This window comes from Callorhinus ursinus, unplaced genomic scaffold (genome assembly GCF_003265705.2).
Source record: "Callorhinus ursinus isolate GAN/ISIS: 27379988/994484 unplaced genomic scaffold, GSC_fseal_2.0 scaffold3, whole genome shotgun sequence".
NCBI lineage: Eukaryota > Metazoa > Chordata > Mammalia > Carnivora > Otariidae > Callorhinus > Callorhinus ursinus.
The window spans coordinates 23,057,120-23,082,484 of NW_027397065.1; the positions used below are offsets into that span (position 1 = coordinate 23,057,120).

Genomic DNA, 25,365 nt, shown 5'->3' on the forward strand with positions numbered 1-25,365 from the left:
GTACAATTTTCCAGAAGAGAACTTTCAAGAGAAAAGTATTTGAAGGCAAATAGAAAGGTAGGTTGAAAACGATTAGCTGACAATTCTAGGAACAAAAGAAAGCATAAGGGGAGCCAAGAGAAAATTTTCCAAACAAAAATGAAGAAGAGATGAGGAAGAAACCTAAGAAAGGCAGGCAAATGAAAGATTTTAAACTTTCTGCTGCATCTTTCCCTTTATTTCCTACTAATAAGAATCTGGCTTAGATAGCTTAGGTATAGAAGTCAACGAGACAAGTACAGACTAATACAGGCCAAACTTCTAGATCATGATTCCCACAGACAGGAAAGCCACACTTGGGGCGGGGAGGGGGGAGGGCAAAGGAGGAGGGGAGGAAGAGGGGGAGGAGAGCTGATTCTTTTTAAGAGAAAGAGAGGATTCTATTATTTTAAGAACTGCCAATTAATGAGTACCCACTATGCCACGAGGCATGACGCAGATGTTTTAAATTCATATTCACTACCTTTTATGGTACATTTTATTATGTGCTTAACAGATGACAAAACTAGGAGGTTAAGTAACTTGCTCAAGGTCATAAAGAAAAGAAGAGGCAAAGCTGGATTCTAACCTAACTCTCTGACTCCTAAATTTGAGTTTTTTCCCACAATACTGCCTATATAACATATATTTGTTCAGTGATAGAAGAGTGACAATATTAGATTTCTCTTCAGGGAGCAATTTCCCAAGAATGTATTTTCCATTTAGCTGTGCCTGAATTATTGATTTGTTTATAATTGCCATCTTTTACCATAAAGATCTATGTTCAATTTGGGGAATAAGAAGCCTATTAGAATGATAGTTTTCTTCATGACAACTATAACATATATCAATTAAAATGAACATAACTTCATAACAGCCGGTCAGGTGTTGCTAAGTACTATGATACCACATGCAACATCTGTGAGAATCTTCACAAAAATTACAAATGATATGCCAGGCGAGCTGCTCTTTCTGAATCTATGCATTCTGCAAAAAACTTCAAAAATCTCCATATACTATAATGAAAGCAAGTACAAACACAGCACCACAGAGGGAGGAGGTGAGGATGAGACTAGCTCGAATATGAGTAAAGCAACAGGAAGCAGAATTATGGAGTAGAAATTATGGAGATGAAACTCCCCCAGTATCGGGGGTACATCAAATCTTACAATTTTTAAGTAGCTTCAATAATCTAAAAGTTCTACAGAATCTATCTCCACTTATCCAGTTAAAGAGGAAAACAGGCATCTGTTTTTCCATCTTAAAATTTATAATTAATGCAGGGCAAGGGATCACAGCCAGCCTCCCCCAGCAGAGCAGTTACCTCCAATAACACGCTGTTTCTCTGGTTACAATGAATAATCCTTTTTGCTGTCTTTTTTGACAAAAATTATTCATCTGTTATTGGCATGTTACCAGGGAAAAAGAGCTGAGCTGAGCTGAACTTTCAGTGATTTTTTTAAATTCTATAATCAAATAGCAATTATACTACAATCTCATAAACTATTGACCTTTACCCCTCCCTCCTCAATTGTGCCCCAACGTTTTGAAGACCAGAATCAATAGATGAAAGCTGGCTTTCCATGAACCCTTTGAATATCTAAAACCAAAGGAAAGATGGAAGACAGATGAGGTGAGGCAGAGAGCTTAAAGCTGAAGTGACTAAGGTACCAGAAAAATTGTGATAGATTTCTCATCACAATGGCAGGGAAGTCCCCTAAATGTCCAATATCTGGCCCTTTCAAATGGACTGGATCAACCGTTCTCAACTTTGGTTGATGTAACATCATTTAAGCAGGTTTTACAAAACCTTTGCCTGGGTCCCACCTCATAGAAATTCTTACTTAATTAGCCTTGAATAAGACTCAAGCATCAGTATGCTTTAGAAACTCCCCAGGTGACCCTACTGTGCAGAGATCCACCAACCCAAGTGAATAAATGTAAACCATATTGACAAGGTTTTAACATCATTTTCACCTCACCTGGAGAAAAAAATCCTAAAATTTCTAAACACCAAAACATGGTAACATCAAGAAACAATAGCAACAAACAATAACTATACACAATGGCAACAACAACAACAAAAACCTCTTCCAAAACCTAGGAAAGGAAGAGGGTAGAAGAATTTTGCATAAAATCTTTTCTCCGTCCCCCTCCTGTAGGAAGGCAACATTTACCAATGCTAATCATTAGACATGGTGCCGGGTACACAAATATGACATCAGACATGAATTCTCCATTTTACAAATGAGGAAACTGAGCCTCAGAGATGTGAAGGAACTTCCCTAAGGCCAAAGAAGAGATAAAGACAAAGACTGAAATTGGTCCCAGGTGTATCTCAAGTCCAAAGCTTTTTTCTCTTTTCCACATCTCCTGGAATATTTCTTTGCACTTGTGAACTTAACATGTGCTGAGACAGAGTGTAATTTTAGCATCATTTTCCACTGTAGGACCTTGAAGAGTTCATTCTAAGGAACGTAATTTGTAGCTCTCCTGGCAATTAGCAATCTGACATTGGCACTGCATAGGTAAAGGGGAGAAATACATAAAATAAGATTGGAGGGGCAGGTAGTAGACTAATGGTAAAGAAGCTTGAATGCCAAGGAAAGAGTGTGGAATGAATGAATGTATTAATTAACAAATCTACCTGTATTGAGTATATGCCCTGGGTTGGACAGAGAGAATTCTCTAAGGGCTAGACAACAGGGAGATAGTTATAGGTTTTAGAATTACTGTATCTAAGTGGCAATCTAACATGCCAAACCAGAAAATAAACTACAAGAAAAGAAAAACATCAAAATACTCCTTTTGCATGGTATAAGCAGGAAAAAAACCCAACAACCCAGAAACAGTATGAATAAACCCACACAAGACTCATTTACCATTCTAAAAAATAAACTCTGAAAAGAAATTAGCATTATTTTAAGTCAAATATTTTTTATGTTATTTTTTATCATAGCTGTAGTAGAATTTTTCTAAAGGCTGAATTTAGTAGCTGATAAAATACAATTCTCCCACCCAGGACAGATGGTCAGCATGACATCCTAAGACTGGAGTCATTTATTAGCATATGTCAGAGTTAACAATAAAAAACCTTAATGAATTATTAGTTTCCCTCAAGGTAGAAAGCATAGTCCCAAATTTAAACAAACAAATTAAGAAATCAGAAAAGAGAAATTCAGTCTCCCATAAAGCCAAATACCCGGTTAAAACTCTAGATTAAATACACAAATTAATAAGAAAAAAAGTACATAAAGCTGAATAAAAAAGGAAAGGCTAGGTTATTTTTCTTTTATTACTCCAACAGGATGATTACATACTTTTCTTTTTTTTTTTTTTTATAAAACAACTTGCTTTTCTCCACTTTTAAAGAGATATTGAAAATTAAGATAATTTAAAATCTTGCATACAAATGTATATCCATCACTTCCTACATATATAAACGTGGAAGTTTCCAATGCTTTAAAAAATGTAAAGCATTAAATAGTGTGCCATTTGGAATGTCAGCAGGGAATGTATTTGACATGACATTAAATTAAGCAAATTAACCCAAGTAATAACTTCTTTATATTTATTATATCAAATATTTAGTTGTCTTGCTGTTTATTTCATTGTATAGCTTTTTTAACCACACATGTTAACCCTATGTGAGTGTGTGTGTTTGTGTGTGCACAGATGCACATGCGTGTGTGACTGCATGTGGTGACAAATTGATACACGTGTTCATTTTATTCTGGGTCCTAGTCTCATGATTTCTTAATTTCTTTGGGTGTGACCAGAGTTAGCACAAATAAAGATAAATAGTCTCTATGAGATAGTAGCTCGTGATTTCTTTTAAAAAGTTTTCAAAGATTTTGTAACTTTTTAATTCTAGAAAAGAATTAGGACAATGACTCTTTACATACCATAATCTGTGATTTTACAGGACACCAAATACAGCTCTTTCAGGTTTTGTCCTTCCTTTGCAATGACCTCCACACACCTAAAACACACACGAAATAGTGGTGAGTTACATTAATGCATTTCAAGTTAAATTAGCAAGAGTTTGGCCGTGACTGTAACAGGAAGAGGTCAGCATTTGATGAATGCCACAGCTCTCTTCTTTCAACAAACTTCTTTCAAGGTGTTTCAGGAAAAAGTGTTACGTTCCCTGCTTTAAACTCAAGAGGACTAATACCTAAATGACTTTAATTAAGCATATTTATGACTAGTGTATATTTTAAAAACAAAATGATGAAAAAGAGGTATTTCTATAAGAGTAATATCACTTTTAGTCATATACTAGTAAACACAGGCTATATAATGAACATGTCATTTATATAATAATATAAAAATTATAATGAAATGAATACAGATGGATGGTCATTATAGGTGGACAGTAATATTATTCATGGTTCAGTTATTAATGATGGAGTTTGGTAACACTAAAATACATATTTTTGTGTATTTTATTCAATATAAACCAGAAATATTTAAAAATCTAACTGATTATAGATGAAAGAAAAAATATGCACATGTAAGAACTTTAAGATCTTTTACTTTAAAATTTTTAATTCTTAATATTTTAAATGAATTGCATAGATATGTAATATAGACATAGATATGTAAGATTTAAAGTCTTTTCTGGTTTCATTTAAGTTAAAAGGTTTTTGAATGGTGCACTCAGATTTAATACCCATAGCAGAACATGTACTACAGAATTGAATGAACTTGAAAAATAATGATTAACAATGCCATCCATTTTGTGGCTCAGTCTTCTATAATATCAGAAAAACCTGTGCAGTCATACTGACACATAGGAATATGCACCCTTCAATGTAGTTGCTGTTTTAATCTTTATAAATAACAGTTAAGTAAAAGGGTAAAAGCAAAAAGAGTCATTAACCTTTTCTAGGAAGTAAGGATCAAGTAATTTGATACCTGTGTGTATAATCCATCAAAAAATTACAGAGTATCCATCTCTGTCTTGCAGATGTTTTATTCGCTGTCTGGCTTATTTGTAGGAATCTTCATAAAATGTCAGAAAATTTTATACAATTTTACTTCACATAATTCATTACTGAAGGTTAAATTAGTTATAAAGAAGACATTCTTTCCTTTAAAATATTTTTATAGAATATTGTTTTAATGGAATGATAAACATTTCAAAGTTCTTTGGAATAACTGAATAAACATTCTTTTTTGGCTTTTTTTTTTAAAAAAAGGATTTATGATGAAAACGGAGAAGTTCTTCCATGGCTACAACAGAAAACTTAAAACAGCAATACAATGCAATTACCATTGACACAGCTTATTATGAAGGGAAAATTTTAAACCTAATTCCATGTCATTTGGCTATAATGTAATATTTGAATAAACTCATAAAAAAGGAAGGACAAAAGCAGATAAGACATTACAGAAAACAACTACGTTTTATTTACAACTTTAAAAATGAATTTTCACATGCTAAGGATAAAAACAAAGACCCTAGATGATTACAAAATCCTAAATTAAAAAAAAAGTCTGACTACTTTCTGTCATATCAAAGATACATATTTCAGTCCTCCTCTACCAACCTACCAAAAGTTAACAGATGCAGTATTCTGTACGACCACTACAAAATGAAATAAATTAGTACAGAAAAAATGTTTATGTCGTTTATTTTGTTCTCATGCTCTTTCCAAATAGTCCAAAAAGCCTGATTTTACATTTGATTGTGAAAAAACTCTACACAAATGTTTACCTGCATTCCTGCCGCTTGATTCTATGTAAGATACACTACAAGCACATAGGAATATTAAAGACACACAGAGCCCACTACAAAGAGCAAATAACACAAACTGATTTCACCGTATAAGCCAGATCAAATGTTATTTCGTAGGTAACAAGAACCAGTATTCATATAAAATAAGATAATCAATCACTGGATGAAAACTCTCTAAAAACTGATGAAAGGCCATAAGCATCAGGTTTCCCCCCTGTGTGTCAGAGGGAAGTTTTTATGAATAGATATCATAAGTAAATTTAGCTTATTTAAGAGGCAATAGCCAAGAGATAACACATGATTAAGAAATAAGCAGTAAATATCTTTTAGACAGAAAAAGAGAAAGGAAATTTAAGAGAAAAGCACTATGCTTTTACAAAGGATCACCAGGATTTTTGCTCTGTTTTTAAAAGTTCAGTTGCATAAGGTTTTCCAAATACTTTTAATTACCCTGTAATCACAGCCAGTGTACTAGAAGTTATGCATAACACGGAAGTACTCCTTGAATAAAAATTTGTGGAGAAAAAAACATTCCTTGGAAGATTTGTGGCAAAACGTAATTTCTTTAATGTAAATATCACATCATTCCCAGATGTGATATTTGAGGAGAGAAACCCCAAGTTCTGTGAACCTGGACTGAAATTCTCAACACAGTAATATTACACAAAATTGAGTGGTTCAAATAAATAGCTAAAATAGCTATTGTTTTGAGAGTTGAAAGTGAAAATGGTTTATATTGTCCTGTTACTGCAAATTGATGGAAATGGAACCCCACATCAATTGGCTAGTGCCTGAAACCTGGTGATTAGTCCAGGTCTACGCTCCCAGGCAGCCTGCAGTGACAGCACATCTTGAAAAGAGGCCTGCATGGTGACTATCCTTTCCTCCTGAAACTTTCAAAGTCCATTATAGTATGTATACAGGAAGTACATGAACATAACTCTAGGGTCTGTGGACTGCATTTACTCTAAATAATTCTCTGTTTTAAAAGAGTCTTGGCTCTAGTCATGACCATTAGTGTTGTTAACATCAGAGCACTTCCCCGTTCACTGTATAGTAGGTATGCAGGCAACAAACAAGGTGGTAAAGCTTAGTAATTATTGAAACTTTTTGACTATAGGTACTTATGTAAGTTTTGTAAAGGGTATTTTTTAAATGGTACCAATAAAATACAGAAATGTTTGTAAAGTGATATAATCTTTAAGAAGGAGAGTAAAAGGGGTGCCTGCGTGACTCAGTCAGTTAAGTGTCTGACTCTTGATCTTGGCTCAGGTCTTGATCTCACAGGAGTGAGTGTGAGGCTCACATCGGGGTCCACGCTGGGTATGGAGCCTACTTAAAAAAAAAAGAAGAAGAAAGAAAGAAAGAAAAGAAGGAGAGTGAAAGAATCAAAGGCCACATTTAAAACCTTTGTTTCTCCATCCCCTCTCCTATTCACAGATAATGCATAGGAGGGTATCCATTAATCTCAACGATAAATGACAGTTTTGTCCCTAGGGATAAGCCAGGAGTCCCCTAAACTCAGAATCTAGAATTCAAACTTTTCCCATTCTTCACCCCACCCCCTGTTCCCGCTATCCCTAAGGACAAACTTCAGAATATTATATAACTGACATCCTCCATGGGTCAGTACACTCAAAGATTTCTCATTTTATGCATGCCAACATAAAGAATTCTAAAACTTGGGAAAAGAACTATATCCTTAGGGAAAGTAACAATCTATAAGATTATTAAGGAGAAATTAATAATGAGAAAATGGCTTAGTGGAAAACTGCAGAAAATCAAATATTCTTAGACTAGCCCATGAATGTCAAACACAAGCTTACTAAACTATCTTCCCAAATTCTGAGAAACAAAGTGAGATGTATCTTCACAAGAAGGAATAAAAAAATCTGGAGAAATCCATTCTATTCTCACCTCCATGAAACATAGAACCACCTGCCCCCTTTGAAACCTCATATTCTCATTCTCTATAACATGAAGCCTTATATGAAGAGTTTCTCCAAATCAGATGTCCTAGATTCAATATATTTTAGTTTATTCTGAATTGCCTCCCCTCAAATTATTTTCTTCTTTTATTCTTTGACAGGATTCAGAAGAAAAAAATTTTTTTTTGTTGCTGAGAGAAAGAGAACATGGGGTGAGGGGAGGGTGCTACAGAGGGAGAGAATTTTTATTTATTTATTTATTTTCAAGAGGGAGTGGGGAAGGAAACAGGGAGAGGGGGAGAGAGAATCTTAAGCAGGCTCCATGCTCAGCGCAGAGCCTGAGGCAGGCTTACTCTCACAAGCCTGAGATCATGGCCTGAGCTGAAATCAAGAGTCAGATGCTTAACCAACTAAACCACTCAGGTGCCCCTGAAGAAATTTTTTTTTAATTGCAACCATTGTAAATTCTTGAATAACAGTTGTTGAGTGTGTGTGTGTGTGTGTGTGTGTACATACATATATACATATAAACTCTTCTAGAACTCCAAAAAGCATAAGAAAACCTGCTCCAAAGTATCCAAAGCATCCAGAATTATTATTTATAATAATGCAATGTTATGCTCACTTGCTTTTGATAATGTTCTAAAATGCACCTGAAATATCTGATGAAATTTGAAAAGCAACAAAAAGGTTACTTTTGTTAGCTATATAGGAATTTTTTTTGAGAAGGCATTTACTTAGTTTTAGTGGAGGGAAAATCTGTCTCCTTAGCAATAGACTCCTAATCACCTGATTTATGTGAAGGGTAAAGGTTAATGAATTAAGCTGTGTAAGCTTCAAAAACTACCAAAGGAATTCAAAAGAGCCTTGAATTATGGAAAACAATGGCCCATTCTACATACATACCAAATTTTTATGTTTTTTGTCTCCTACTCAAAAGCTGGAACATGGCATTAGTGACAATTGAAAAGAACTAATGAGGAAATATGACTACATTGCTTGCAAGAGGAGTGTCCTAGGAGACCTTGTTACTGTTTGTGATGTGCTTCAAACCCAAAAGAAGCTAATTGGAGCTGCCAGACACTGGTTTGCAAATCTTACTTTAAAGGACAGGCTCAATCACCTAAGAGGTGTGGAAAGAAATGTCCCCATTAGAGATGCATTAGTATGGGCTTGGTGAATTTCTAAATAAACTTTAGGATGTTCTTTCCTAAGTCACTTTTATATTTGTATAATAAATATGTCTTCAAGCAGAGGAAAAAATGCAACAAGACAAAAACAACCCCACAGATTTAAAACAAAAAGTATGAAAAGGGCTGTAAAGTAATTGGCAAATAAGTACAACGGGGAGCTAGATATCTTTAAGATTGAATAAACATGTAGATCAAACCTTAAAACTCCTGAAATGCAAACACATTGTAAAAGTGATATATTGGGGGATTTAAGGAATAGAACTTCATTTTCATCATTTCTTGAAACTAAACAAGCCAATAAGCCACCCTATGTCATATAGCCTATAAATGGGTAAAAGCATAAGAAGCTGCAACTCACAGACACATACAAATGAAAAAGGAATAAAAAGGATTTACAAGATCTAAAGAGAGCAACAAGGGAGCAAACTTAGTCCAGTTCTGTGCTGCGAAAGCTCATCGTGACTTCAGGTCATTTAAATGATAGCAGAGGTCACCAAAACACAATTTGGCATCATATAGAAAGAATAATGATATTTGATTATTTTTCTAAATCCTCAAATTGAGTTTTACTGAAGAATAATCCGATCCCAGTGTAGCAAATGAATTGGCATGATTTACAGGTATATCCTGCTTTCAGAAAATGCCCTATATAAAAGATTTTTACTTACACAAAAAAGACATATTTACAGGTAAACATGTACAAGATGAATCAATTCAATAATCTATTAATAATAGTACATTCCCCCTTATTACATAGGACTATAATTGCATCTATAAGCATTCTATTTATAGTTACTTTTTCTAGTAATATGACACCTTAACCTCAGAAATAATATGCAGTAGTTATTGTTGTCTTTAACTTAAACAACTGCACATAATGACAAATGAAAGACACAAGGAATCAAAATGATACATGGAGTGCCCTTTGTATTTTATGATACACTTTCTTGTAAATGTTCTTCTATTCTATCCCATTAACAACACAGTACCAAATATACACACAAGGCAATTTTTCACATAAACTTCCAAAAATATCATCATAGATGTTCACTGCAAGAGAGATTTTTTTTTTTAAAGGTTGAGTTGCGATGAAAATGCTAAAGCATTTGCTCAAAGCACGTTCTTAATATACCACAGGGGCAAAGAGTAGCAGTGACATGCAAAATGTCACCAGCTCTACCAGTTAACAACAGTTATCTCGGGACACTCATTAAGTTCTCACTTACCAAATGTTATTCTCCGGAAAGCCAATATCTGATTAGTGAATCTAAGATTAATTTAGGCATTTGCTACTTAAAACAGTGGAGAACTGATGCCCATTTTGTCACACAGAGATAGCGAAAGGTTACAAAATGAGAATAGTTTTTTTTTCTTTTGTTTTTGAAAACTTAGTATTTTATTCACTTAGTTTTATACTCTGCCTCTGGCCCTATACTCTTTAATGGATAGAGAAAAAAAATAGAGAAGACCCAGAGAGGAACATCATGACAGTCTAAGACTCTGGAATTGGCAGTGTTTGTGAATGCATGTGAATGTATCACTCTATATGAATACAAATAAGCCATTTTCCAGCTCTGTCCACTGGAAAGGCCTACAAATAAACCATAAGTAGCTTATAGATGGAAATAAATGGAAATGAAACTTAAGTTCTATGGGTTTGCACCTTTGCCCACAGAGGTGTTACACCTTTGAGGAAGGCGAGCAAATGTTGTCATTGCTGATTCATTCTGGACCACTCTTTCCCTATGTGTCTCTAACATCAGGTAGGTTTCCCAGCTGGTGAGTAAGTAGGAGTCAGCACTGAAAAAAGGAGTTATACAACAACAATAATATTTTCTAATATATTTAGGAAAGACCATTACAAATTAGCTCTTACGGAAATATTTTGTTTCTTCATTTATATAGTAAAACAAGGTTTAATTTATTTCTTATAGTACTTTAAAAATGTTTTTCACATAGAATGAAGCCTGCACTATTTTAAAAACGCACATCTTCTTTAAGCTACTAAGAAACAAGATGGTTAAAGGCTCTTCCAAAGTGGGTGGGGGAGGGAGATTAAACTAACAAATTTGTGATAAACTTGGCTTTGGCTTTAATATTTCAGATACATTTATCCAAAAGTCTTACCTTTAATTTTAGCCATTGTGCCATCCTTTTCCACAACTACACTAAATCATTATATAACAACTTGAGCTCACTTCTTCTAAGTATTCCTCAAAATATGCAAGAGACAGAAAAAAGATTCTAAGGTTTTATTTATTTATTTAATTCAACCATGTTTTATTGAGTGCAAACTATGTGTTAGAAATATTAAAAGATATAATCAGAAAGCCACATTACTATAAAGTGATGGATTTAATACTTATAACCTTGATAGATCAGGTACTATTTATTTTGTTATTGTTGATAATAATATTCCTACCTAGGAGCAGAAAAATCGTATGACTGAAAATAGTTATATTTTCAGGACTAAAGGAAATGCTAGAAGAGAAAAGGGGAGGAAAATGTAAAGGCAAGACTTCCTATTTCAGCAGTTTATTCGTTCTTCAATGGGGAAAAATGCAGTTACTTTGATATAGGAAAAGTTAAGAATCCTCCTCTTTCCTTTCAGCTTTTTGGGGTTCCATCAATTCATGACCAATAACTCTGGGGGAATCCAGGCACTGCACAATGTTGATAGAGTTAAGACTGGTGCTATCTTTACGGTTTTCTGGCATATTTTAAGATAGAGGACAGAAGAGAAGGTTTTATTACTACATGTTACAAAAATTTATTGTGTGGAGGCAAAAGCCCAGGCCCTTAAAAAAACTCAGGAATATAGAAACATATAAAACTATGGTCCAGTTTAGTGAATTATAATTCATCAGAGGCCACTCCTTTTCTGAAAAAAAGTGAGGCAATATTCTGGCAAGCTCTAAACCAAGTGCTACCACGACCACCAATAATAAATAACAACTTTAACGGTAAAGCTAGAAATATTTCAAAGAGATTGTTAGGCTTCCAAACAACTAAAATGAAATTTAGGTGGACTATTAAACATATAACTGATAATATTCTCCCTGCCCATCTCTATCCCATTTACCCTAATTGCTCTAAGTATTGATAAGAAAGTCTCAATTCAAGAGACATCATATACTTTACACTCACCTTTGATTTAAAATGGCTAAGACTTAAAACTAAATTATTTTAGTGGAATATAAAAGCACCCATAAGATGAGATTTCAGGCATCATTCAGGAAAGAGTTAAGCACTTCCTTACCAGAAGACGCCACAAGTCGGCTTTGTAGTGACTAATTGCCTCTTTAACCTCTGTACTCTGGGAGCTGGTCTATGTTTCAATACCAGTTTTGTGATAGAGCCAAAGACTGATGTTCAACATAGACCTCCCATGACCTGCGTAGCCAAGGAGTTAACTCAGACAAGATGCCGACAAAAGGTTTCCTTCTTACTTGGGAAGGCACACAATCTCTTTTTGGATAAGCCAAATCCTCAGAAGACTATACAACACAGAAGGTAAAGACAATTTATAAAAGTCAGAAGAATGGTTTCACTTTGGCTAACAATGATTCCAAATATCCAAACGTATCATTCAAAATTTTGTTTGAGAAATGGTTTTAATGATAAGAAATAGATTACTTATTTTAAAATGCAATGAAGAGAGCACCTAATTTGATATCTTTGAAAGCTTGTAATTAGATAGCAATAATAAGACACAAAGAAAGGAGGTCAACATTCTCCATTCCAAATGTTTTCTATATGCTTCAAGCATTCATACTCAGGAAGCCTGTACTTTGTCATTAATTTTTAAGCTTAGAAAATTTCTGGCCTGATCACAAGCCAGAAGAGGAATTTTTACAGGTGATTTTCAGTAGTGATTACATAAAACGATTTCTGCAATTGGGAGAAAAGCACAGTGAAGGCTTCTTGTTAGTTTCTAAAAAAGAAGGGATGAGGAAGGAGTTCTGGATTGGGGAGCTGGAAAAGGGCAGGCAGTGGTAACAAAGTAACCCACACAATTTATTCACAAAGAAGAAAAAAGAAAAATCACATGGGCTTGATGAAGGCAGGGACATTACATAAATTTGACTTCACTAATACTTAGCTAGATTGAACTCTGAACCCTCTGAGGCCTAAGTATCATCAATGCCGAATTCATAAAACTTACTTCCAAAGCTCTGAAACTGCCACTGCTTTATTCTTATTTTTTCCCATATCATTACATAATTAATGTTCATGTCAGAGGTAAAATAATCTTTGCTTTTACAGGAAAGAGAGGAAGCAGGTCACGTTTAGTTGTGTTGGTACACTGAATTTACACAGAGAGATAACTTTTTTACTTAAAAAAAAAAGAATTCACTTCGTTTTCAAAAAAAGAAAAAAACAGTCCACATATTTCTACAAATGACAATAAGGGGCATCAACCAAGAATTCTCTTGTGAAAAATATGCAGTTTACATTTTGTAAATCCCAACAGAAGGATGATGGCTGGTTTCAGTTAATTTTTATCTATCTGAAGAATATAGAAACAAAGTCCTCCAAATTTTCTTCTTAAATAACATTTAAGTAAATACAACAGAATGAAATTTAGAAATTCCAGGGAAAGGCTACTGAACCTTAGTTTTTCTGGCTACCAGACCAATTCAGTAATTCCTAATATAAAGTCCATTTGCCTATAAAATATCTATCTAGAGGATTCTCTCTTAACTCTATCCATCAGTGAAAAGACTTGTTCATCAGCCATTTAATTTATATTTCAAAAGAGTATGTGGTGTGTATGTGTGCATGTATGTGTGCACATTTATGAATATAATTCTTAACAAATACGTTTTCCATTACCAATACTGTCATTAAATCAACAAAAATATAATTGTTATAAATGCACTCAGTAAAAGAATTTTAGCAGCCTAGCCCCTGAAATATCATAATCACTAAAATTCGGGTTGCTTTGCTTGGACAAATCATCAGTCTATTCTCTATGAAGGGAAAAACCATATCTCTGTTCCTGGGGAGAGTGGTGGAAAGCTAATGAAACCAGTGTGTAAGACTGATAGAAACCATGGAGGGAAGCATTACCCAATTTCCCCTTGCAGAAAGCTGCAAAAGCACGGAGAAGGAAGAAGGTCATTTCACCATTTGTTTCAGACAGTGGGTACCTTTGCAGGCAACATCATGTCTGACAGCCAGCAAGAACAAGCAACACGCCCAAACCCAGTACTCAGCTTTAGGTTATTTTAAATGATAAATCAAAATGAACAGCACATCTCTGGCATATTTCTCAATGCTCTACTGTTGATTATAGTTACAGTTCTGTCTGCATAAGCAGCAAACCATGTAGCAAAATGGAGTAACAATATAAGATTCCTGCTCTACACATACACACACACACACACACACACACACACACACACACACTTCTCTCAAGTACCCAATAAAGGAATACATTCTGCTTTTTCTGAGAAAAAAGCAAGATTGAGAATTGACAAGAGAGTTTATTGTTTTTAAAACTCATTAGTGGAATAAAGAGGCAAGAGCAATGCCAGCGTTCGAAAAAGGATGTCAGGTAAATATGCCTGGATTCAAATGCTCAGTTTTGTGCTTCCATGGGTCCTGAGAGTATAATGAGTTCTGCCCTAGTAATGACAGAATTTTATTAAAAAAATAAAATAAAATTAGAGCACAAATTCCTTTTTGTGATCATTTACTGAAAGGTCAATACATAGTCATCAGACACACAACACACTTAGGCCATTTGGCAAACTTGGGGGTTTGGGGAAAAATAATGGCAACTTAAGGCCACATCATACTTTTAAAAAGGTGAAAGAAAATACAAAGGGCAATAGTGTAAGCAAGTCAGCAAATGTGATATAAACTCAGGGATGAACTAGTTGAATTAGTGGCTTGACTTAAGGTTGCGGAAAGAATATCGTAAAGAGGAAAAAGAAGAAAACAGTATACACAATGCATAACAATACAAACATATAACATATATGCAATAATTCTTGTTATATATAGCACATATATACAATAATTCTTGTTACATATAGCATATATGTAATAATATATAACAACATATTCATATATTTCATCATTAGTAAGGGACCTGAATTTATTTTATCTGTTTACTTATATCCGGCCTTATTCCACTAGAAATGCATACAAAATTATAAAAGAAATATTTAAGGCAAGAAAGGTAAGAAATATGGATAGTAAGTGAGTCAGGGGTATACTCATCCTAAAGGGATTCATATGATTCAGTCCTGAAAAGCCTCTACAAGTGGGTTAAGATTTTGGAAAAGCTTTCAAGGAACCAAAGTAAAGAGGCAAGTACAATTATTTCTTAGATTCGTAATATCAATGACTTAAAAAAAATCAGATGTTCAAAAGAAGCTACAAAAAGACTAGATATGCTGAACTCTACCTCTGAAACTAATATACTATATGTTAATTAATTGAATTTAAATTAAAAAAAGACTAGAAATGCTTGAGACAGTTCTGGGGAAAGGCTAAATTTTCAAGAAAAGTTATCAAAATATTCTGCATCGTTTAGAAAATTTCCTTTCATTTCTTAACACAATGGACTTAATCCATGAGAAACTGGCCATTCAAAAAATTTAAAAATTAAAACTATATTGCACATGATTAATAACATAGTATAATAATAAAACAGATTTGGCTACATCAGAATTTTGCTAAATTTTAATGTTTCATGCACAAAATCAATCAGTTACGGATAATGGAAATATGTTTCAGATGCTCAGACTGTCAAAGTTGTGTGAGCGTGTGTGTATGTGTGTATACACAGTCCTGGTGTTGGGAATGTAATTCAACTTTTCTAAATCTTTTCTGTAAAATGGAAATTACAGTATCTACCTCCAAGGATTTTATACAGGTTACACTTCATAATGTTTGCAAAGGCTCTTTTAGTCATTCAACAAACATTTACTAACCCTTACTATGCCCCTAACTATATGGATACAAAGATGGATAAGCCAAGTCTCTTCCCAAGGGGAATTCACAATCTTGTCAACTTTAACATCCTCCACACAAATAAGACAGGGTTATTTAGAACAGAATATAATTTCCTAACGTATATTTCTCAGAAAACTAGCACTTTGGGGCTTTAATAGTTGGCATATACAAGAAAGAAATGTATGGTTCAGTAAGTTCATGTTAAATCATTTTTTTCCTTAGTAAAAGGAAAGTAAAGCACATAGGACAGCACCAGGGACACAGTAAGCAATTAAATGTTGATTAATATTATTTAGGCCTTAGCACAGAACTTGGCACATAAAAAAAAAAAAATGCCTGTAGTAGGCTGAAGAATGGCCCCCAAAGATAATAACTCCTAATCCATGGAACCTATAAATGTTACCTTATATGGAAAAAGGTTCTTTGCAAATGTGATTAAATTAAGGGTTTTGGGATGGGGAGATTATCCTGGTTTATCTGAGTAGGCTCTTAAAACAATACCTAGTGTACTTATGAGAGAGAGGCAGGTGGAGATTTGACACAGGAGAGAAGGCAAAATTACTGGAGGCAGAGATAGGAGTGATTTGGCCACAAGCCAAGGAATGCTGGTAGCCACCAGAAGCTGAAAAGAAGAATCTAGAGATTCTTCTCTAGAGCCCTCAGAGGCGGGGGGGCTGAAACCCTGATTTTGACCTAGTGAAACTGGTTTTGGATGTTTGGCCTCCACAACTGTGAGAGAATAAATATTTGAGGGTTTTTTGTTGTCATTGTTTTTGTGCCTGGTTTGAGATGTTTCCTTTTGTGAATTTAAAAAGGAAAGGAGACAAATTTCTCTTTTATAAAAAGTAGAAGGAGTTGCCTTTCTGTTGTAGGTGGCTCCAGAAGAATTTAGTTTTGGTGTTACCACTCTGTAATTGCTCAGGGTTACCCAATGAAGACTTTAAAGAGAGAACAAAAGGGGTGCCTGGGTGGCTCAGTCGTTAAGCATCTGCCTTCAGCTCAGGTCATGATCCCAGGATCCTGGGATGGAGCCCCGCATCGGGCTCCCCGCTCGGCCAGAAGCCTGCTTCTCCCTCTCCCACTCCCCCTGCTTGTGTTCTCTCTCTCGCTGTCTCTCTCTGTCAAATAAATAAATAAAATCTTTAAATAAATAAATAAATAAATAAATAAATAAATAAATAAATAAATAAAGACAGAGCAAAAATCTGACTTGGCCCCTCAACCAGAACAGGTCAGAAAGCTGAGGGAGCAGCGTAGGCTGCCCTATAGTCTGCGTGGCAATACCCCGTGACCCTAAAGCTGGTGTCGCCCTCCTGGTGCTCGGCTGCGGTGGGTGTTCAGCCTGTCACAGGCGGCTTCTGAGAGCGCCTCACCTGGAGACCCCGTCTCATTCTCTCCTCCGCAGGTGGGCGAGGGCTTGCCTAGCCCCAGTGTCCAGGGTCCCCACTTTGGGCAAGGTGAGGAAGCGACACCTGAGGGAGGCTGTACCCCCCGAAGCGCGAGTGTGTGCGGAGCGAGCTCTTGGTGGCAGCTGCCCCAGGGCCACCTGCCAACTGCGAGGCGGGCCGATGCCCTGTGGCGAATGGCTTTGGCAGGGGCGGGGCGGGGGGGCGGTGCGGCTCTCCGTTAGGTTGGGATCTGATCCTACCAGCACAGTTTTCTCTGTTCTCTCTCACTGACTGGTGCTCAGGAAACCCTGATTCGCCTGTTTCTTTTTCTTTACACGATTCCATCAAGCTTCCCAGCAACTCCTTCATTTCCTCCTCATGACTGGAGAATCCAATTTTCTAGTAGGTTCTTTCTCTTTGGGTGTTTGAAAATTCCTCTTTCCCAAAATGTGCTTCAGGGCATATACTTTCCAAGGATGGCTCTGTTCTTTAGAAACCTACTGCCCCTCCGGTTCTCCACGACAGGGGTTTCCAGGGCTTGTCTCTGGGACGTTTCATCTCGGCTGTCCCTGGAAGACTGTCCTCACAGGTCCTTGGGTCAGATTCCGAGTGGGAGGAAGCCACTTTTGTGGGTGCTGCATTGGCCCTGAGCTTCCAAGGGGGTGGTCGGGCATCTACGGGAGAAGAGCCTGAGCCCATTCCCCACATCAGCCTTCTCTTTCCCGAGTGTTTTACACCCATAGTTTGGTTTCTTTTTAGAAATCTGCTATGACTGGGTGCTATTTTGGTAAGTCTTCTACTGAATTTCAAGTTTCTGATTTCTTCCATTTTTGCATTTTCTAAGGAAATATCACTGAAATCACCAAAAATATTTCATGTGGGATGGTTGGTTTTTCTTGTTGAAGCCATTCTGCATAAGGGGCACATTTTTAGCTGGAAGGATGCAGTGAAGGGGAAGTAGAGAGCCCTGGGATGTCAGCACCTATCTTTGTTCGTACTTGCAGCTGAGGCCAGGAGATGACTCCGCCCAGGCCTTTCTGTGGGTGAGAGGGAAAGCCGCACTATTGCTGTTTTTAAGCTACCAAATTTGTGGTAATTTGTTATACTACCAACAGGAAATAAATACAGTACCCAGTAAATGTTATTAAACTAATCACTGAATTATACCTGTGGCAACCAAGGAATATGATTTGTAAAGGTTAACGAGCTAAATGCAATTAAGATGAGGTTACTGGATAAGACAAAATTTTAATTTGTGAAAAGGACAAAAAAGGAAAAACTTAAACAATGTAACCTACAATATCTTCAGCCTGAATTAGAATACATTCCAAAAAGGTATGTCTTTTTTAGAATAAACAATCATTTTCCTCCCAACCATTTTACTATGGAAATTTTCAAACATACCAAAAAGTTGAAAGGATTGTTCAGTGAAAACCCATTATCCACCACCTAAATTCTATAATTAGCATCTTTTACATCTGCTTTATCTCAGATGTATCCATCCATTTCTCTATCCAACCAGGTATCTACCCATCAATTTATCTTATTCTTTGGTGCATCTCAAAGTAACTGCAGACATTGTACATTTCATTCCTAACCACTTCAGCATATACATCATTGATTAGAGTTCAATGTTTGTCATTTTTTTTTAAGATAGATTTACCTACTGTGAAACGCATAAATCTTAAATACAATCAGTTTTGACAAATGCACATATCTGTCTACTTTGAACTGCTATCAAGATCAAGATTATTGCTAGTACAACACCAATTTCCCTCATGCCCCCTTCCAGTCAATGCTCATACCCACTTACAAAAGGCAACGAGAGTTGTAGATGTTTTGTTATTTTTTACTTTACCATAGCTTAGTTTTGACTGTTCTAAACACTCATAAAAATCGAATCAAACAATATGTACTCTTCTATAGGGCTTTTTTTTTTTTTTACACAGCATAAAGGTTTGAGATTCATCTATGTTATTTCATATTTCAGTAGTTTTTCCTGATTGTAACTTTCAGTTGACAAGAGGCATCCCATTAAATGAATATACCATAGTTTCTTTATCCATTCTTCTCTGGAAGGGCATGTAAATTATTTGCAATTTGGAGGCAACTATGAATGATCCTGCCAGGAACATTCCTGTACAATCTTTTTGTGGACATATGCTTTCATTTCTCATAGGTAAAAACCTAGGATTGGAATTGCTTGGTCTTAGAGATTAGCAGTATGTATTTAGTAGATGGTTAGTTTTAGAAGAAACTGTCAAATCTCCTTCCAAAGTTTTATATTCCCACACTTTGGAAGGTTGTAGTGCTTCCCCATCCTCACCAATGTTGATGTTATCAGACATACAGTCATTCTGGTGAGTACATAATGAAGACTAGTTCAACATTAAAAAAATCCAAAGATCCTACCACGATAATAATTCTACTTTTTACATCTTTTTTTTTAAGTTTTTTTTTTTTTTTTAGCATCTCTACACCCAACATGAGGCTCGAACTCACAACTCTGAGATCAAAAGAAGGATGCTCTTCTGGACAACCATGCGCCCCACTCTTTTACCTTTTAAGAAAATATTTACACAGTGACAAAAGATAATTGGAAACTAATCAATATTTTTAAGTTTATCTTATACTTCTATAGTTTTTAAATGCATACAACATTAAAAGTATATATATGATATAATTTCCTCATTATACAAAGTTTGGTATAAACTCTTTGCAATAGCTATTTGCTCCAGATGCAACATTCCATCTGCTAGGTCTTTGGGATATCTTCATGACTAATTATATTTCTTTAATCATCTTTATCACAGACAACCTAACTATCCAACAGTAACCAGGTAACTTTAGAAAAGAAGCTGTAGTCATTTCATATAGCCCTCAACATTATCTTATATGTTGCCTTCCACATTAACTCTCATAAGTTGAACTAGAAGCTGGAAACCAATTTAAAATCAGCTCCAAACTATGACCTCCTCTATAAGCCTCAAGATTTTCATTTAAGGCTTCTAACCCAAAAGAATATTTGGTGGAAGACATTACATAATGTTGTGACTTACAAGGTAGACTGCTTATTCTATCATCAAGAACACTGTAAAAAATATATATATAGCCAAAAACTGGATACTGGATTAGGACTCTGGCATTAGTCAGCAAATAGTAAAAGTTGGATACCATTGGATACCATGGATCTCTCAGGAGAATTTTCTTCAATCACGGAGGATAAAAATAATGGAATTTTTTTTTACTCTTTCTAATTATTTAAGTGAATTCCCCAATTTTAAGAAACTTGCAATCTACTGATTTTCATAGCTACATAAAACACATATAAAATAAAAATCTTCACTGAAACAGGCTGGAAACCATGAATTTTTTCAAATGAACATAAAGATGGTTAGTACTGCTGAAGAGACAAATTAGAGATTCTCTAATCATAAGTGAACACAGAATAAAAAAAGATCAAAGAGAATTTAACCTGACAGTTTATCTTTTTTCACGCCATTGTAAATTTTATATATGTCTCACATACAATGATTCACCTATAACCTAGCTGATTTGTATAAAGCAACCAAACACCAGGTATTTAAAGAACTCTTTGTAAACATGGCTTCCAAATAGGAACAAAGAAAGAAATAGTCACACATCTTTTTAAGTCAAGGTTCAAGATATACAAAAGTTCATGGTAAGCCATGCTACGATGTGCCAAGCACATATTTGAGGATTTCTTCTACATGTGAAAGACCTTTCTCATATATAATATAAAGATAACTTGAAGGTATTAATAACTTTATGCATATTACTATAAACCCTACATGATCAAAGTCTGGTATTCAGTGAGAGAAAAAAGATACCTTTATTTCACTAATATGGAAAAATACAGTAAGAATTCTATGAGTTACTGTATTATTTTTCATAATATCAATATTTAAAAATGGAAACCCCAGAGAAATAATTGCAAAGTTATTAACTGTATGAAAGCTTTTAAAAGTCATTTTACACATCTACATTATTCAATTATCTCATATAACTTTCAAAACATTCAACCTAATTCTTTTTAAAGTAAACTTTAAGCACTGATTAGAATCAATGTCTACAAATCCCTGCAAGGGAGAATGAATGCATGTCAGTTGCAAAAATTAGTACAGAGCACAAATCTGTAAGTTTGGGACTCTCTCTTAATAGCTAGTATAACCAATATCAAACATTAATTATAAAGAGGCATTCAGAATTATTTGGGGGAGGAAGAAGTCTTAATGGCCAGTGGGCTATATATTCATATAAACAGAATATGGCTATATTTGTTATTGAACCTAGCTTCCAACACCCATGCCCAGTCACCCTGAGTCTGGTCTTCAGCCAAACACCTAACTCCTCTATTCTTGGAATCTTAAATTTTATTGCCTCATTCAGGCCAGATTAAGGTGTATAGAGGCCAGGAAGTCCTGGGGGAAAAAAATGGTTCCTCTTCCATCTGTAATTGCATAACAATTTAAAAATCCACTAAACTGTACAATTCATGAAAGGAGGACCAAAGTTGTTTGGGTTTGTTTTTTTTATTTGTTTGTTTTTTTCGGATTGTCTATGTTGTCCTTCTGGTGCTAATACACTAAGCATGCACTTGGTCTGCTTAACAGTAATCCAGTAGAATCCCTGATCTTGTAGCAACTGACTGCTACTTCACTGGGAACACTATCCCCCCCATTTTATGGATCAAAATGATTTTGTCACCTTTTTTTTGTTCAAGTTTTATCCCCCATCTATTTCTTTCAATGTAGATTGAAACCCCAGATACTCACTTTTGGCCCATATATTCTACATAACTGTCTGACTTGGCCCACTGAACACATTATTGCCTAGATGGTTTCTCTAAACACTATGCCTTTCATCGCCTTAGACTTACCAGAGCCACAAAGAGACAGCCCAGCCACATTGTGTATGGCTGAGTCTATGTTTTAAACAAACATTTGAATACGAATGCCTTTAGATCAGACATGTGCTCTCAGTTGTAACAGTCCCCACCATTTCCTAATGAATACATTTGATCCACTCTACTCATTTATATTTGTTGTCTGGTTTTTTATATTTAGGTTTGCAACCCCTGAAAATACCATGTACATTCATCCACTTGGGTTTAAAACCCTTAAATCAGTGCTGGTCTCTTCTCAGACTGACTGTTGCTCCTGACCCCTATTTCTCCTGCCCCTCTGTTGTGACCACTGTATCAAGTATATGTCATCATCCTGACCTGACTTCTGGTTCCAACCTCATGCAGGGCCCATATTTGACTCATCTTTGATGTGATGCGCAAGGCAGGCTTGTTGAATGAATGAGTGAAGGACTGGTGCTGGTAAGATGCTGATAAGACAAGTCACGCCCTTGTATATACTTAGAATTTTGAATAAAAAGAACAAATGCATCATTTTTATTAAGAATATGTCAACAAAGTAGGGCATTATTTTTAGGCATAAGGACTATATTATTTGTAGTTACAAAGAGAAATATCTATGTAAAATCTGGCTAATAAAAAGGATGAAGAGCACATTATAACAAAATATAAAGGGATTTAAAAGGAGAAAAACTGTACATGAAGATCCATAAAGTTAAAGGATAATAAAAAGATAAGAACGTGTAATGGAAACATAAAGTGGGTTTGGCTAAATTTCTTTTAGTAGACATATCTTCTATACTAGATAAGCCAAAACGATTGAGAAGATGCTATAATATTCATTCTTAGGTAAGCAAAAGAAGCAACAAAAATTGTAATAAATTTTTTAAAAATGATATGGCTATTGAAAATTATAAATTGTTATTAATTTCAAGGAGCTCACTTGATACTTCTTGATATTGGAAAATATTTACCTAAGGGAAGTAAATTCATTTTCCATGAAAAGTTCCACTTCAGGACAAAGAAAATATCACAATTTGTCAATGTGAGAGTAAATATCAGAGTGAGAAAATAAATGTGGGTTTTACAAGGTATTATTTTCAAAGAAGGTAGATGAAGTAAACAACATAGTTTAAAAGTGCTTTTTTATTTAAAATACATACCCTTTAACATTTATTTGCTTACAGAATTAAGACAGTATGTTTACTAGAAGGGTCTGAAACACACTTCTTTTTAGTGTAATTTAGAAATGTCAGTGCTTTCAAGAAACAGAATGACAGGCTGCTATGGAGCACAAATTCAGCAGTCTGAGTGCCAGGGACCAGACCAAATCCAGACTTGGGAGCCTGAGCAAGTTACTAAGCCTCCCTACCCTTACTTTCCTTAACTGTGCAGGGGTAATAATAACATTTACTTCAAAGCCGTTTTGTAAAGATTAAAAGAAATATATAAAGTGTTTAGAATAGTGCCTTGCACATATTAAATGATACATGTCTTAGCTATTGTTACTTTATTTAAAATTTCCATTATCTCTAGACATTATGTGCCTCCTGATTTAATGAAGACATAACTAGCACCACCTATCCAGTATATTGCTAAAAACCAGGAACCCAATTTAATTAAGCTTCTAACTTACCTATCAATCCATAGGCAATATGGAGGGGGTGGGCAAGTAGCAACACATTTTATGGCACCAGAAGAAGACAATCAGCTAAATCCAGAATGTAAGAAATTTTGCTGGACAAACGATTCATGATTTTCAACAAATAAATGACATGCAAAGGTGGAAGGGTAGGGGAAGTATTATTCACCACAAGAAACTTAAGAGATGCATCAACCCAATGCAATATGTGACCTAGTTTGGATCCTAACTCAAATAAATAAGCTGAAAAAAAGATTTTAAGGGATTACGCTTATGTTTGCTAGCTGTAATAATAGTACTGTGTGTGTACATTAAAAACATCTTCATCTGTTAGAGATAATTGAAGAATTTAGAAATAGGGATCTGTCCAGGATTTAATTTCAAATACCCCAAGGGAAAAAAAAAGTTGGAGGGAAATCAACCGATAAGAATGGCAAAATGTTGGTCATTGTTTAGTTTGGGTAATGGGCACACAAAAGTTCATTCTTTGATTCTATATTTATGTGTGTTTGAAACTTTCCATTGATGAACTCTAAATTGTAGAACATTTATTGTATGATGGATTTAACATGCCTTTGCCCTCAAATCTCTTTATGCCAAGCATATTTGTTATTCTAATTGTGCAATTTAACTAAATGTTATAATAAATTAAATGTGAAAGTGAAAAAGAGATAATTATTTTTATAAAAGTATGTTGAATGCTTTGCATATATTTGATAAAGGAAACTCACTAAAAGATGCTTTTGAATTAGGTGTGAGATGATCTTAAAAGTTTAGGGGAAAGTCTGTAAAATTTAGAAGGATTTTACTTATATCGCTTCAAAGTGTCTTAGTGCTCATTCCACTTTAATGTGCTGAAAGCTGGAAATCACTGGTGATGCAATTCGGGTTTATGGAGAATTGATATGGAACTCCCATGGGCAGGCGTGCCCTTATACAAATAAGAGGTCTTGGTTCTTCAGCAGAAGACTGGTCAATAAGTGGGCATTTACAGAATTTTAAATGATGCAAATTATTTAAATATTTTATTTTACAATTCCCATCACCCTCCCTTAACTCTTTAAATAAAAAAATACTAATCCCCATCAAGGCAGAAAAGAAGGTTTCTACTGAGTTACAAGTTTGTTCTGTTGTTCTTTAATAAACGTTTTAGACCCCCTTTTAAGTTAATGAAATCCAAAGATTACTTCTGTTTTAAATCCTATTCAAAACATTATTTCAACTATTTAAATTAATTGATTGAATCATAATATAAGATTAAAGTGGAATAAATTGAGAAAATGATACGATATTTTACAGTTTTAGAATGATCATATTACAACTAGAGCCTCAATAAATCCAGAAGCTGGAGGCCTTTCTAAATTGCAAAAAGCTGTGTTTTGCATTTGACCAAAGACAAAATACACAGTAAAATGTACTGATATCAACTAAACTCAGAAAATGACAAGTTATTTATTTACATTCTGCCTACTTGACAAAAGAATTGGCAATAGCTTAAAATGAAAGTAAATGTTCATTTTAGCTAGTCATAAGGCAATGAGATGACGACTTTGAACTCTGCTCTAAAAGGAAAAAAATGCTTAAAATAAGCTTTCTTTC

At 34.9% G+C, this 25,365-nt stretch overlaps 1 protein-coding gene and 1 pseudogene across 2 annotated transcripts in view; both read right to left on the bottom strand.

Annotated features, from left to right (window-relative positions):
• FBXL17 (F-box and leucine rich repeat protein 17) overlaps window positions 1–25,365 on the bottom strand; it is a 512,428-nt gene that overhangs the window by 157,857 nt on the left and 329,206 nt on the right. For both annotated transcript variants that reach the window (XM_025866870.2, XM_025866868.2), the window contains one exon: window positions 3,924–4,000. In XM_025866870.2, the coding sequence (XP_025722655.1) occupies window positions 3,924–4,000 (77 nt within the window). The remainder of the gene's footprint in view (window positions 1–3,923; window positions 4,001–25,365) is intronic.
• LOC141371550 (uncharacterized protein C19orf44-like) lies at window positions 17,524–18,148 on the bottom strand (annotated as a pseudogene).